The 15,889-nt window shown below is 42.8% G+C and overlaps 1 protein-coding gene across 2 annotated transcripts in view; it reads right to left on the reverse strand.

The window, feature by feature from the left end:
* Nucleotides 1–15,889, reverse strand: part of CABLES1 (Cdk5 and Abl enzyme substrate 1) — a 71,595-nt gene that overhangs the window by 13,454 nt on the left and 42,252 nt on the right. The window contains exons 4-7 of one of the 2 annotated variants that reach the window (XM_066182507.1): nt 14,590–14,667; nt 4,656–4,755; nt 2,989–3,145; nt 2,092–2,195 (exon numbers count right to left, since the gene is read on the reverse strand). In XM_066182507.1, the coding sequence (XP_066038604.1) occupies nt 2,092–2,195; nt 2,989–3,145; nt 4,656–4,755; nt 14,590–14,667 (439 nt within the window). The remainder of the gene's footprint in view (nt 1–2,091; nt 2,196–2,988; nt 3,146–4,655; nt 4,756–14,589; nt 14,668–15,889) is intronic. The other variant, XM_066182513.1, reaches the window with a different exon arrangement.

A 15,889-nucleotide genomic window follows, 5' to 3' on the forward strand; every position in this document is an offset into this window, starting at 1 on the left:
CCCAGGACACTCCAGCACTACTTTTTCTCCCTTCTCTTGGCTGAAAGAAGCACCAGCACCTTATAAAATCTTTCAGCTGAGCACTGAAGAACAACCATCAGCCCCTTAGTTTCTTGCAAAGCTGTGCAGCTCCTGCACAACATCACAGCTACGCTGCTTTGGCAAAACCCCGGCCGGGAGAGCTCCTGGCACCTGCCTGTGATCCCCCTCAACAAAAGAAACAGAGCACTCAATGTCCTTCAACCCATTCTTAAGATTAGTGCCTGCCTTCAGAAAGGGAGATGGGAGTCCCCAAACCCTCAGACAGTGCTGAAGAAGTGATGTCTGGAAGGTAAATTCAGGGGAAAAAACCTCAACTGTCAAATAAGACATTATTTCAGACACAGCAGTTATTAACCCCTAGAGAAAATTAAAAAGCAGGGAGATCCCTGTCAATGCAAATATATTCTTAATAAACAATGACATCGATTTTAACAACTATCCTTGATTGAAGTCCAATTTTCACCTTTAGGGCATCTAGTCATACACCTTGTCAAATCCCCAGGCAGCTCCTTTTTACAACAGAAGTACAAATATAAGACTTTGAAACGCTGTGGTCCACCAACATACAGAGAAGAATGGCACTGCATACCCACTTCTGTATGGAGAACTCTCTTGCAGGATGCCATCCTTCCCCATTTTGACTCATTTAACCACGTCCATGAGAACACCAAGTTAAAAAGGGATCAAAGGTGATCCTAGGGGACTTGTACTGCCTGGCAGACACTCGCAGCCTGAGGAAGGTCAGAAACACAGCCATGATTGCTACAGCTATGTTCCCTTTGGATGTTAGCTAACAATGTCTTTCACCTTGAGGGAAGACAGCTCCCTGTCCATGACAGTAACCATATCAAAACCTGATAAATATTTTTCCCACACAGATGTAGCTGCTATAAAAGGTTGTCACTTGGTGGGTTGGCGGCCAAAAAATAACTCACCAACCCTTAAAGGAAAACTGGCAGCAAATAAGCAGAGGACATTCTGGACTTCCCATTTGAAAATCTAGAATAAATACAGCCTTAGAACTCAATTAAGTGGCACATGTTCTGTCTGTGTGCAACAGACAGAACATTCCTGCTAGCAAGGAGATAATCTTCAATCCACATCCACACAGAGCTTATTTTGGAGAAGGAGCACCCAAGAGCCAAATTACCCCTAGGGTGGGAGGCAGATGAGAACATAAAAAGGATGTATCTTTACATACATTAGCAGTTTCTTAAATAATGTATTCTCTTCCAAACTAAACAAGACCATGGACAACACTTTAGACCTCAGTGTTTCAAATCCTATCATATCTGTATATAGATAAGAGTAGTAGGTCATCACACTGGGGAAAGAAAAATCTTTTCCTTACTTCCTACTATTACTCTGGTGTATAATCCAGACAGATACATGCTCACATGTGTATGACTGCACTGCGTCTTGCAACAGTCCTGCTAAAATAATCTACGGACTTGGAGCAATCCAAAAAATGGGCTACAGAAGTCTCTCACCACAGAAAACATTTAGTCACATCACAGACCATGGAACAGTTACGTGTCCGTATTGTTAAGGGTTTGGATATAGTGAGAAATATAGTGAGAAATATCTGCTCATAATTGCTGCAATTAAAGGAAGGACTACCCCATGGTGAAATAAATACCTGGGAAACAAAGCTGTTCAGAGGAGTGAATGATTAGCATCAAAACACAGCGTAGCTTCGTGACTTCAGAAAAACCCCAATGGGCATCCTGCTATTTTGTAATAGGTGCCAGTTTGAGGAAGTATAAATTTTCCTATGAATGCCAGAGAATGAGTGCATTGTTTGAACAAGCCTTTCATCTAAAGCATTTATGAAATACAGTGGTAATAAAAGTGTTCGCTTTTGTAATACCTCCACGAGTTTGTTGTAACATGTCTTGAGAAGTAACTGTCATTTAGAACAAAGCATTTTGAACAGCTCTTATTAGTAGATTAAAAATACTAAGAGTCTTCTTAAAATACAGCCAAACAAAACCTCAACCTTCAGGATTTTGTTACTGGAATTTCTCTGTCCTACAGAGAATCACTTACCATATATGAAGGAAATATTAAAACCCGCTTATGTTTGCCACATGGCCACTGGGGATCATCTAAAAGATTTGGGTCGTATTCAACAAAGTCTCCCAGGTCGCTACCTACAAAAGAAGAGTTTAGATACAGAATTCTGTAAGGAATACGTTACATCAAGAAATCTCTGGACTTAACAGAAATGGCAAGTAAGTTCGCAGATAATGCACAATACTATCTCCATTCAAATTTTTTAAAGAGATGAAAAATTGCTCTAAGTCTTGACAACTCTAAGTATTTCTATACCGACGTGATTTGCCAAGATATAGAGGACCTAGAGCTTAGGAATTACTCGGTAAATGTGAATTTAGGGCTTAGAGAACTGCAGAATTACATGAAGCTCCACAACTACTTTTATTCCTGGCAACAAGTTTTCATCTGTTCAAGCAGATGTTTTGATTTGTTTCATTATCACGCCAAAATATTTTAAGCATATAGTGCTTTGGCTTATGTTTTGTGTCCAGTTTTGTAAACACAGCCCTTTCCAGCCTAACAAAGGTCACAAGTGGAATTTACACCTTCAGCTTATGACTACTGTGTTGCCACTGTAAATTTTCCATAGCAAAGGAAGGTAAGGACAAGCCTGATGCAGGAGAACAAACAATGCTGATGACAGGAGGAGGCACGCTGGGTGCCATCAGGGCTGTCACTACGACCAACGTGCTCGTTTATTTAACTTCCATCCTCCACAGGCAAGCTTTCAAGGCAAATATGGAATAAGCTGTGCTTCACTAACAACAGAAGACTGTGTTTTATTTAATTTAAGCTAATAAGGGGACTAAAACACATGTCAGTCCTTGGCAATAACTGCCTACCACCAGGGTATCCAAGGATATTAAAAGGAGCTACTTGAGAAGTTACCTGCATCAATGCTCCCCTGGGTGCTGTTAGCTCTTCCCAAAGAAAGGCTACGATGGCTTGCATTGCGAAACTGGGAGAAAGACGAGGTGGAATCTATCGTGTTCCTCCGAGTTCCCAGAGCATTGGTGGGAAATAGGAACTGTGTATAAGAAACAGTCTAAAAAAAAAAAAAGATCAGAATGGACAGACAGTTACTTTCAGCCCACCTTGGATGCAGTGAGATGCCTTTGGTGCATTCCAACTGGAAGCAATCGAAGCCAAATGAATGGAGGATTTTCTGAGTTTAGTAGTTAGGCACAGATGAACAAAAACCAGTCACCTACATTTGCTTCAGTGCAGTCAGTTTATCCATGCAAAAAATGCTTTTGCAAAGGCACTAATTCTTCAGCAAAACAAACACACATACACACACAAGCTCTAATACGCTGGATTTACAAAATCCTACTCAGGGGTCAGATTTAAAAATTTATCAGTTTGGTCAGGTTTTTACCAGTGGGCCTTCTCTGTAGCACATTTAGGCAGCTTCTTTACTGAACTAGCATCATCTATATGGGTCTCTCAGCACACAGCTGCCAGAGGCAAATCACTTAAACACTGCTAAAGTGAAGCACTTTCTCTGCTATTTTTCTTTCTCGGGACTTTGTCTGGCAGAGTCATATTGATGTATTTAGTGAGTGAGCTCCAGTTCACAGCAATGGTTGTAGGAGATCATTTACTACCCCCCCAACATGGACTAAGTGTGAATGAATAACCTGTGACAAAAATATTTTTAGAGTGCACTGATTCTCTGCTTGTACCCCTGGCCAAGAAAAAGCCATGCCTTGCTTCTTGTTGGCTCATTATCCAAAAATAACATTGCATTGAAGAAAAAAAAAAAAAACCGAGTTTGAGACTCTAGACTGGTTTACGAGGAGGTCAGGACAGGTATCAAATAAAACATGTGAGCTTTCATTATTTATAAGCAGACAGATTGTCCTCAGGAATTTACAGCCTGTGGTCTGGCCTGACACCTGGTTAGGTGAGCACAACATGTGTAGCAGCATTGACCCAGGGCTTTTAAATCCATGTATGACAGCAGACTGAGTAAAACTGAACTGTAGAAAGTAAATCAGGCTTTCAGGAAGTAATGTTTTCTTCTATGATTAAAACTGCCTTTCCTCTACATATTTCTTTAAAATTGATCACTTCCCTAAAGAAGTGATCATATTTTCTTATTCCATTCAAGTGAATGAGCTCCTGGATTTTGAAAGACTCATCAGATTTGTGCCACTGTCTTCCTGCTCTCTGGAAAAATATTAAGCAAAACGTTAATAAATACAATTGAATGCAAACAGAATTACAGCTACAACTCTCACCAGAAATTATTCTCAAGCTCCTGACAATATACCCTGCAGTAATACCTCCTGCTAGAGCCGGGGGAAGGCTGTGTAATTCAGTAATGCTTTACACACTCATTGCCAGAGGCAAATTTCTTCAAGGATACAGAGTTGTCTGCGTTGACAGCTTGGGCAGTCCTCCTGAATTTCTGCTAAGCTTATTTACAGTTGCATATACTGTGCTTTAACTACTGTGTTACACTGCACGTTACCTTTGCACTTGTTATTAGTTAAACCATTTTTCCCCTTATAAAATAAAATCTAAGGGAGTAGGAACTGAAGCATCCCCACCTTCCCATCTGCTCCGAGCTCCACACCTTCAAGACCAATTATCTCTTTCAGACACACTCCAGCAGAATGGCACTGGCGTCCACCATCCAGCTTCATATCCCTGGGAAGCAGAAAGAAGAGCAGAAGCAGCTCTTAATACGCATGCCTTGGTCGCCTTCCACCGCCAAATGCTGAAATAAGGTGCAGCATCAGTCCAGACATGCCAAAGCAAAGCACAGACCAGACAACTTTTCCTATGGGAAGTACCTGTGTTGTCTAGAACAATTTACAGAGAAAACTCTCACTTTGTTCAGGGTTGCAGCTCATACCCCAGCATATGGTGCAGAGTAAGGTTCCCCATCGCTGGGTACCTCTGACAGAACCTGGCACTGGGAAAGAACTGGAAGTCATTCACACTTCAGGTGAGATACAATAATCCAGCCTGAACACTTGACTGCCACGTATCCAGCAGGAATACACGTTCCCAGACCACATACCCACATTCCCCTAAGTGAAACAGAGATAATTTCCTACGGAAGATTCCAGGAAGGATTCCTGCTCTTCCAAGAACATGGGAGAGTGGCCAAAGCCCAGTGACCCTTCTGCTGGAGGCTGACAGGAGAAAGCCAGTTTTCCACGACCCTGGTATGGAAACTTGGGGATCTACTTTAGAAGGACTGACCCACCTGGCATCTTCCATTTGGAGATAAATGAGATGCCTGAGACAAGCAGGCTGTATCTCACGCTTTAGCCTCATGATGAAAACATGAGCAGAGGTAAAAAAGACTAGGAGCAAATCTGAGCTCCACAAATGACAGCTGTATAATACTCCAGAACATTTATCTTGCAATATTTTCCTGGCTGATTGTTGCTGGGATCCAAGTGTGTGCTCAAAAGTCCTTGTGGGAGAGAGACTGACATGGAGGCCAGGAGAAGCCCTGCAGGCTCTTCACCCAGTTGCAGGCTGGGCTGTCTCCTGCTGTGACATACAATACACCCTCTTTCCTTGTCTTTCCTCTCCAACCTATCACACATTTTATTTCTCTGAAACTTGGCTATCCTGAGTCCCCAGTAAGTCATGTACCTCACTGCTGTTAAAATTCAATGCATCTATCTTCCGGAAAACACACTTCAGTGACAAAGGAAAAGACTACAAAGTTTCTAAACCCAACAAAGTCCTCTTAAGTTTCTTGATTGGAGTTCACTTAGCACAGTGTCATACTATCATTCTTGTTTCCTGATATCGTGTTACTGAGGGGTTGGACTAATAATTTTGTAAAAATAACTCTCTGTCAGAAGCATGGTATTAGCCTCTCTGCTCCTGTGCAAACAGTGCTTAAGGGAACTACTTCTCACAGAGATAAATGCCAAATTGTAACTATTTCAGCAGGTCTTATCCATGAAACAAACACACAACCTGAGGAAGCCCCTGAACTCCAAATGAAAACAAATATCTGAACTACTTGAAATCAGAACAGTGTAGTTCTTTTCCATTCAAGACTTTACAGACAGAGAGCAAGAAATAATGCTGTTACAACTCTGAAAACCTGTCATGAAGAAATTTTTCCATGTAATTAACAGACATGGATAGATATCTCTGCCATTCATCAAATGGAAATCCATTACACTTTGAAGAATCAACAGCTTCAAAAAATAAAAGGCAGCTCTGAGGACTGGAAAGAAATCCGTGCTTTTGAAGCAGGCTGCAGGGTGAGCAGGCAAGTGTGAGCAAACACAGGAGTGATTCCTGGACATTAGCTGAAGATTGATGGATACTAATGCCTCCATTTCCCCCTCTTTCTGATGTTTCTAAAGAGGATTCTCCTTTCAGGACTCTGTGAACAACACTGCAGTAATTCTCCCTGTTTTGCAAAAGCTCTTGGGGTGTTCCCCTTCTCCACATATGCTCTATATTTCTAGAAAGTATATGACTGCTTGTGTTGTAAAATGGAGTAATAAAGTTTTACTGTTTGGAGAGAAATCTGTCCATAAAACAGAGAATTAAACTTCCTCTCTTGAGGAAAATCTTTGCTAAACAATATGCAGTTTCTTATGACCATATAAATGGAAAGGCTCATCTTGGCTTATATACATCCTCCCTCTTGTAAAAGACCTTGGTTAACACCTCATAAGGAATTCCTAAGCAACTTTACTGTATCCTTTTTGAGTTCCTTATCAGTCTGATAAACAGCAAGCTAATAAAATCTTGGCAAAGCTCTCGCTGGGAGAGCAGCCCAAAGGCTGCCAGCCCACTGCTTGGGGGGGGGGGGGGGGGGGGCAGCCAGCACAGCTGCTTCCTCCACACAGCCACAACATCCCAAGAATAACTAGGAATGATCTGGGGGATGTTTTCCCTTAGACCTCTCCAAATGGCTGAGTCGTGCCTGGGGAAGGGTCAGGACGGTTGTTTGGGTACAGCCACCGCACCAGTGTGGCCATCCACTGCCATCAGGCTTTTTAGGACACGTCCTTACATGGCACTAGAGTCAAAGGGTCCCACGAAGCATGAGCATACAGAGGACAGGTACTTCATAGAAAAAACAAATCAAGCTTTCACTGTGTTTAAGTTATTGAAACTATTGATGGGACTGAATAACCGTACAAACCACTATCCAGTAGAAAATGGGGCTTAGAAAATGCAGAGAAGGAGCAACAGTCCTCACCAAAGAGACATTTAAGTAAACTTCCTTCCTCCTCTTCCTCAGTTTTGATTTTCCTGCTTTATTTCCAAATGTGCTTTTTAAGAAACTTCAAGGAATTCAAGCAGACACCCCAAACCAAAAATAAACCATGGGAACTTAATTTTACTACCTTCACTTTATTTGAGCAGGGAAAGCTTGAGAAAATGAGAAGATCAGGGATAACATTTCCTTAGGAGGCAAAAAACTAGATCCCAGTTTCTGACAAAGTTTGGGGAGTTACCCTGATTTACATCAGTGTCAAGCTCTAGATATTCTATTCATGGACAACATTTCTGGAAGACTGAACAGCGATAGAAACTACCCACCAAACTAAACATATTGCCTCAGTTATCCATGACTGCAGAGTGTTGGGGAATACACGGGGTCCAACTAGCCAGGCTCACAAGCTGCAGACTGAGATGCAGACTGAAATGCAGAGCTCCTCTCCTGAGAAGAGAGGCCATGAACTGCCAGCCTTTGGGATAACAGAGGGCATGATGGTGGGTGATACCAGCCAGGGGAATGGACAGAGGGAACACAGGAGAGCTGGGAATTGTGGCCTTTTGTGTAACAAGGGAGATGCAAACCAGTGAACCAGCAAGATGGACGGACACAGAGAGGGGGGGCAGGAGCTGAAGACTCGGGAGGAAGAGGAGATTTCTGGAGACTGTGTAGGGCATAAAAGCCCAGGGGTTCCTTGGCTGAAGACCCTCCTCAGAGGCACCAGCTCGGGCTGTTTCTGTGTTACTGCACTGTGAAAAAATGGGTTTATGGAACGAGACATCTGAGACTTAGCCATGGGTAACCTGGGGTTGAACCAGTGAGGAAACCTGGTCTGTGTGAGTGGGGTGTGTGAGGAGCCAAGTGGGGACCCATCGTGTCACTGGAGCCACCCACCAGGCAGTGACTTCAACCCCAGCAGTGAAAGTCTTCAGCACTGGAATGTGACCAGCAGTCTCTTGAGTAGTCAGACTGGTAGTCCTTAGCAGGAAAAAAAATGAAAAGTTTCTCCATCTAACAGAGTTCACAGATTTTCTTGGAACCATACCAGGTGACATGGGATCCCAGATTTGTTGTCAGATGGTGAAAAGTTTTACTGAGCAGACAGATAAGGATCAAATCAAGCAATCTCATCATGTCTTTTATTAGCCAGGCCAGGATTAACAGAGTATAAATTGGATGCTATTACCTTCGGAAGTATAACACTTCTTTAACGAACCAAATGTTATGCTTTGACGTGATCTACAAAGTCCCATGCAACACTCCTGCTGGGCACTTGCTCTTTAAATGACAGTAACAGTTGAGCACTCCAACCTGTGAATAATTTAGGAGTCCATGAAATATTAAACAGACTTCTAGATACATTAAAAAGCCTTCTGCTTACTGCAAAAAGGAATCTGATAATTATTGTTTAGAGATGTCAGCCTTCTGTGCCTGTATTTTATGCTTAGTTATTCCCCCCCCATTGCTAAGATTTATTCTAAAAGCAGAAGAGGTTCATGAGACATCAAGAAAAGATGCCATTCTCATCTGTCAGTGTAAATAATTTTTACTTATCATCTCTGTTTACAGAGACAAGGACAATGACAGCTCTGGAAAAGATGCACAGCCAGTCAGACCAGTAGCAGATCTCCCGCTGCCTGAGACTGCCTGCTATAATTGATCAAGAGCTTTCAGATCCTAATGCCATTAGTGATGCCAGAACAACTCCAGCTGCAATTTACAGGGAGAAGGAGTAAAAAAACTCCTGGAAGACGGCTCTAATGGGCTAGCCTCCTTTTTCTCTCTCCAAAGATATTTAGCTGTCAGCATGCCAGCTCTTTTCCTGATGTTTTGTCCAACACAGAGTAAAAGTTCAAAATTTAAACTTACTTGCTTTTGGAGATTAATTGGTTAATTTCGATCTAAGGGAACAGGGCAACTCACAAGAACGAGCAATGGTGGCTCTATAAAATTCATACATGAGACAATTAGTTTTGAAATGTCCTGCTGAGATGAAAAAATCTCCCGATTTCTGTGTCTTTCTGTAAAGCTAATGTGTGCTTGGTTTCATTTTTTGTTCAATTTGTGAGAAGCAGGGAAAATGGGCAATGCTAAAGAAATGCAGAGGTATTTCAGTTTCCCTGTTACAGGTGAAAACCAGATAGCTGTCCATACCCCAGGCCTACAGAATGATAAATGGTCAGGAAAAGCACTCAAAATTGATGACTTAATCAAAGCTGCCTTGTATACAAAATCTGTTGGGGAAGAACAGCAAGGAACTTGGTAACAAATCTGAAGGATGTAACAGAGTATCCTGCTTTGCTGTCTGCTTATTGCTACTATCCATATGGCAGTTTAGATGCTCTCATTTCTCCTGTAAATATTGCCCCATTTTCCACACTCACTAACCTGCCAAATAACTGATGGCAGCAAGAAAACCACACGAGTCCTTCTTTTTGCCTCATTTTGCATATGACTTTCTTACCCAGTTTAAACACTAAATATGAACAAAGATTGCAGAGCTTAGGTAAAGAAGGCTGTTGGGAATGCCAGGTCTGTGGACTAATCAATTATTTTGATTAAATAGTATTTGGGGTGATGGTATTGAAAACCTTTTGCTCCTGGCATCATTGAACATATTGTTGTTCAGGCCAGCATTTAGTTAAATTCGAAGTTAAATTCAGCAGTGAGTTATCTTTAGAAACTGGATGAAGCTGATTAGCAGCATTTTTGAGAAGGGCACAAATTCTTTTTATCTAGTGATTTGCTGCTTTACTTCAGAAGAATGGTCTTTTTCCTGGGTTTCAATCCATTTGATTATTCATACTGCATATTATTTCCTTTAGCTGGAGGCAAGTTTCGTCAGATGAATACCTGCATTTTTGTCAAGACAGCAATATTCAGCAGCTATGCCTGCTGCAGGTAACTTTCTAACCACTTAATGAATTCAGTGCCACAAAGAATAAAAGATGAGGCGAACTGGCCACCTTTATAAGGATCTGCACTATCTGATGCTCTGAGTTTTTGGTCCTGTAGCTCATCACCTCCAGTCAGTCACTGTGAGCCCAGGCCTGAGTGCTCCACGTAAGACTAACCAGGCTGCAGTGCTGCAGTTGTGTCATACTGCCAGCTCTCCTCCTCCCCCAGGTCCTCCAGATTCATCTTCTGGACAGGATTTCACAGGAACTTGGAAGCTCTTAAAACAGTTCTTACAACATCACAAAAAATATCATCAGAATAGGTACGATTTTATCTGTGGATGCTTTTCCCATTGATACAAACAAGCCTAAAATGTGCCTTTTCCAAAACACGTTTTTAAATTATGAAGAATAATGGCGTATGCCAAAGATAAAAAACAAAGCACACATCAGAACTATAAACCCGACTAACTGCAAAACGTTTTATTCTCGGGGTGAAAAACAACACAGTACCTTCTTCCTCCTTTATAACACCTCTAACAGTGACAGACAAACACTGCCATTGTCCTTTTTTGAAATTGCTTAGACCATACTAATGAGGACTGGATTGCTCTCACTTGGCTGCAAGCACATGCAGACCATTTTTGCAGGCTGCCACGTCCTGCTGGCCACATGGAGCAACTTGGACAACATCTGTGAGCACTGCCAGAGTTGTACCATCCCCTTGGAAGCTGATGGAGAAGCGGTGCCTAGAGAAGCTTAAAGAACAGGCAAGCAATGGAGAATAGGCTCCCTGATCCCCTACCCAGGGTAGCTGCTTTTTCCAGGGTAGGCAGAGTTGAACCTTGTTCTTCTCCATCCTGGCTGGGATGGAGAAGAATCATGGTGGGTCCACACAAAGCATCTTTGCACATACCATGCTGGGGAGTGGGGTGGGCAGAAACCTTCAGGAACGCTCCTGGAGAGTCTGGCTGTAACAACTCCTCTTCAGGGTCTTGAGTGTCCAGAGCATGACCTGCCTAATGGCTAAAAAGATAATATCTGCTGTGTCTGATCCCCGTCTCCTGTCTCAAAGGGCTGAAATCCAATTCACCTCAAACCATCTGGAGCCCATGACCAAATGAATAATTCCTTCAAGTCTTATTTAATCCATCTGCAAATGGCTTCACTCTTTGGTTTGCCATGACACAAATCCCCTCTACGGGCCCAGAGTAGTCAGCATGTGGGTGTACATGCCTGTGCTGAGGGTGTGTGTGGTAGGACAGCTACTTGCTGCTGACCTGAGGCATCTTCCCCTGTCCTGGAAGAGGAACAGTATCAAGGCTCAACTCCATTTGCTGTGAGCTTCCACAGTGACGACCAGCCTCTGACAAAGGAGGTGTGTGCCACAGCAGCTCAGGGGAAACACAAGGTGCACCTCTGATAAAAATGGGAGGTTAACACCTCCATCCAATTTTCTGCCCATCTACAGAACTAGATGGGGATTAAATGCTTATCTACAGCAAGGAAGATATGAAGGGGATACCGAGGCAGTTTCAACACCATTTATGAAGTAGATCTTACATCTTTTGGAATATTACATTTAAAGAAGAAAGAACAACGCTTTATCCATTAAGGCTCCCAATGCATTGAAGAAAGAGAGTTAACCACACAACCCAAACCTGCAGTACTAGCACTTGCCTCTAACCTATGCATCACACAATGACTTTGTATGTCATAAAGCCAAACATTCAGACAATCTTTCTCTGTTAAATTAAGAACAGAGGCAATAACACTGCTACAAGTATTTTCACATCACCACATCACACCACCTTAGCTACCACTAAACCCTGCCTAGGGTCTGATGACTTTGGGCTGTAACATCAAGAGATACTGTGGGGCAAGGGATGCCAGCAGGCAAGATGCTCAGCACCTCCTTCAGCTCCTGACTTGCAGTGAAGTTTTCCTTACCTTGTTTTCACCTGGCTATATCTGCTCTCACACTTGCTCTGCTGATCTAGATAGTAGAAGAAAAGTAAGCATTTAGGGAACTTATTCCAGGGGCACCTCAAACTTTATCCCCTCATGTACAGCCCTCTCCCCAGACCTCCATTTGTATTGGTACAACCAATTAAACACATGGTTTGGAGATTTTGGGGAGGGCTCTTCCTGTTGTAGTTTGACCTCTGCAGGCAAGTGAGGGCCGGAGTCTAGAATCCACTTCTCACACCTCATTGGTGAAGGGTGATGCTGCCCCATCCACACAGGACAGGTAAATAGAGCTGTGACTTCAGAAAGTGCCTTTTACCACGTTTTTATAATGGATCTGTTCCTGCAGACTGTATCTACCAGCATTGGTAGAGTACAGCTCTTCTGCACTGCGTCGAGAGCAACATAGGCTGGCAGCGTCCACAGGACAGCTGTGCCTGGAGATTTCCTCACTGGCCACAGTGCCTGTGAGCTGGAGAAGCAGCAGCAGCTCCCACTATCTGCTCCTCTCACAAGGAACAGTTCCTCCTGCCTGCTCGCTTATCCTACTCTCCCACTCCTGCCAGGACTTTCTCCAGTTCAAATTTCAGATGTGTCCATGGCTCTCTGCAACGACCTATTTCTGTTTATTAACTGTTCAGTGATATTGGCAGAACACAAACCAGCTGGGACATCTTACTGGGGGACAGACATCAGCAATCCAGGGATTCAGAGAAAGCAAAGCTAAAAGATCCTGTCATTACAGAACTTCATAAGAGTATCCAGTGTCTCTCCCCCCTCCTATTTCACATCCAAAATGTGCAAGTAAGCAGTCACTGTGCAGCCTGAACAGAGTGGCTACAGTTTATGCTATACTGCCTCATCTGTTCTTTGCACCAGCTGCTCCTGGAAGGAGGTGCCACTGAATTGTTTCTCTCTTCCTCTGATGCTCTGGAAGAAAGACAGAGGGCACTTTTTAAAAACTTGGCTTTTCAGCCAAGGAACAGGGTTGGATTGTTGTGAACTGACACTTGCTATCTTCTCATCCCATGCCCTTCTTGCTGTGCAAGCACAGTACAAGACATGACATGCTGAAATAATATTTAGTTTTGCAGCTGGGCTCATTACTGCTGTAATTTAGAAGGTATAACCAGTCATCAGAATTTCAAAATATGTTCAATTTTCAATAAAGAGGCAATTTCCACAGGATGATGACCATAAAAGAATGACAGTGTACTCAAGAACAAAGAACAAATCTTCCAGTCTGTCAAGATTTTGCCTGATGTGTCATCACAGTTTAATTAAGGGAAAAAATTTACTGTGACAGAGCACAGACAGAGTCAACCCTCTGACAAAGGTGCTTCCTTTCCTTTGTGCATTAAAAATAATCTCCCTTTGTTTTGAATTACTGGTGCACAAGGAGATTGTGACAAATCATTCTCCAGAAGTAAATAGATGGCTGGAAAGTATGAGCCAAATTTGTCTTTTATGAAGTGATAGATTTGACTGTAGATGGTTTGTGGATCTTTCAAAGCTCCCTCAGTGTATCAACTGACTATTTCCCATGCATTTTGTGCTCTGCAGCCACTGAGTCAACCATAAGGACTGCTCAGGTCTCTGGCAAGTGGGTATGGTGGCCATGCTTTTCCCCCCTGTCCCAGGGTCACAGAGCTGCTGCCCACCAGCACTGCTGATCCCAGCCTTGCACTGCACCTCTAAAGGCACCCAGGTGGCCACCAGAGCCTGCCAGGCCACGTCTTCCAGCCAAATCCAGTTTCTTCCACTTCTGTGGTTTCAGTGGAAGAGCTAAAAGCTTTCTCAGTCTTTGGAGAACTACTTCATTCCAAAGGAACTTTTCTATCAGAGTTGCAGTGTCCCAGCACGTCAGGGGATGCAAGGCAGCTGCTATGAACCTGTATAACATTACGGCCAAATAATGTTTTCACTGACTGAATGATCTGACCAGTGACTAAAAGTATTAAATCAAAATGTATTCTGTTTAAATCCAACTATTTCTCTGTAGTTCTAGAAATCTAGATACAGTAGCACCATGTTTGCATGGGAGAAAGAGAAAGCCAAGATGGCTCATACAATTGCAGTTGTGCTGTCTAGAGTATTTGTTTTATCAAAGATGAGTGAAGCCAGAAGAAACAATAAAAAAAGTGCATTTTTTCAAGAACATTGATTTCATGGGAGTAGTTTTCTCCAGCTTCATAATCAAAGATACCACAACACATATAAATAAAGTGGTGACTGAGAGCTGTAATTTTAACCCGGTAATGGTCCACAAAGCAAATACACCTAAGAGCATTTATCTCTTCTCAGAGCAGACATGTAAAAGCATTAGCCTCCATCATGCTGTTGTCTGTTATCAGGTCTACATGCAGGCCCAGAAAGACTATGCAGTACACGTATAAATATACATACCCGACTTGGGTACAGTCTCGATATGGCAGCACTGAAAATATGCTACAGAAGGATCTTCTGCTGCTGATAAGGACTATTCTAAAATATAAAAGAAAATAAAAGAAATCAAAGACTAAAATTTAAAAATCCCACCACAACAAGCAAAGCAATAGACGTTACCATTGAGGAATTTGCAATCACAAAACCTCCATAACGGATGATTTCTCCATCCTCTTTTACATCTCACGGATATTGTGCCACAGAGTCTTTACAGAAGTACTGAAGCCTGTGCCGAAGCAAATGAGCAGTGAATGAGTAGCAGAGCCCCCTCTACAGGCTTTCGAGGAAGACTATCTTGAATATGTGACTTGGAATCCAGGACAGGTGCTTTCCTAGTGAAAGAAGTCCACCCACAGAGGCACCAGACCATTCTGCCAATGCACTACAATGGCTGAAACGCAACAGACAAACCCAGCAGCAACCCAGGTGATACGCACCAGCAATTACCACTGATACTCTGGCTGCTGGTTGTGACCTTTCTCTGATAAACAAAAGGACAATCCCTTGATTGTCCACTTCTTGTTCCTGAAATAGGCTTTATCCATCAATCAGGCTAGGTTTGCTATTATCCTAAGCTTTCAGATCCTTTCACTGTTTTCAAGCTTCCTCCTTGAGTCTTCTCCAGTTTTGCACCTTTCTCAGTCTCCAGGCACTATCCTTGACTTCAGAAGTTGCACATCTCCCAGTCATACCTTTAAGACCAGTGTCTAGCCATGACACTGTCAGCCTCTGTGCTCTATAACCAAATTAGCCCTCTTGGTTATGATGTTGCATTGACACTCAGGCATAACCGATCCCACAGCTCCCTACCACATCTGTCTCAGTCACTGTCAGGGCTGAATCCCTCCTCCTCTAAGCATGGCTTGCCTTTGCTCCTCATAGGCAGTGAGCCAAGATTTGGCTGCATGAAATCATACATCATCTGCCTGCAGAGAGCTTATCTCAGAATCCAGGACACTCTTAGAGCAAATGCGTTGTATTTTTAACCAGTCTCCAAATCTCTGCAACATCTGCAAAGTCACTGTGCGATACTGTCCTGGTTTTGGCTCAGAGAGAGTTAATTTCCTTTAAATTGAATAGCTTGGAGCAACCTGTCACACAGCCACACTGTTGCCTTCAGCCATCAGGCTCTGACATCTCAAGCAACATCAAAACCACCTTGAAGTCAAGACCAACCTCCTATAAAATAGTAGAATGCCAGCAGCTAAGTTCACATTTTGGGAGATGCAGACTTGTAAGAATCCAAGAGAAGCTTGGTCAA

The sequence above is a fragment of the Chamaea fasciata genome, unplaced genomic scaffold (genome assembly GCF_029207755.1).
Source record: "Chamaea fasciata isolate MVZ Bird 193981 ecotype frontalis unplaced genomic scaffold, bChaFas1.0.hap1 SCAF_1, whole genome shotgun sequence".
Lineage (NCBI taxonomy): Eukaryota > Metazoa > Chordata > Aves > Passeriformes > Sylviidae > Chamaea > Chamaea fasciata.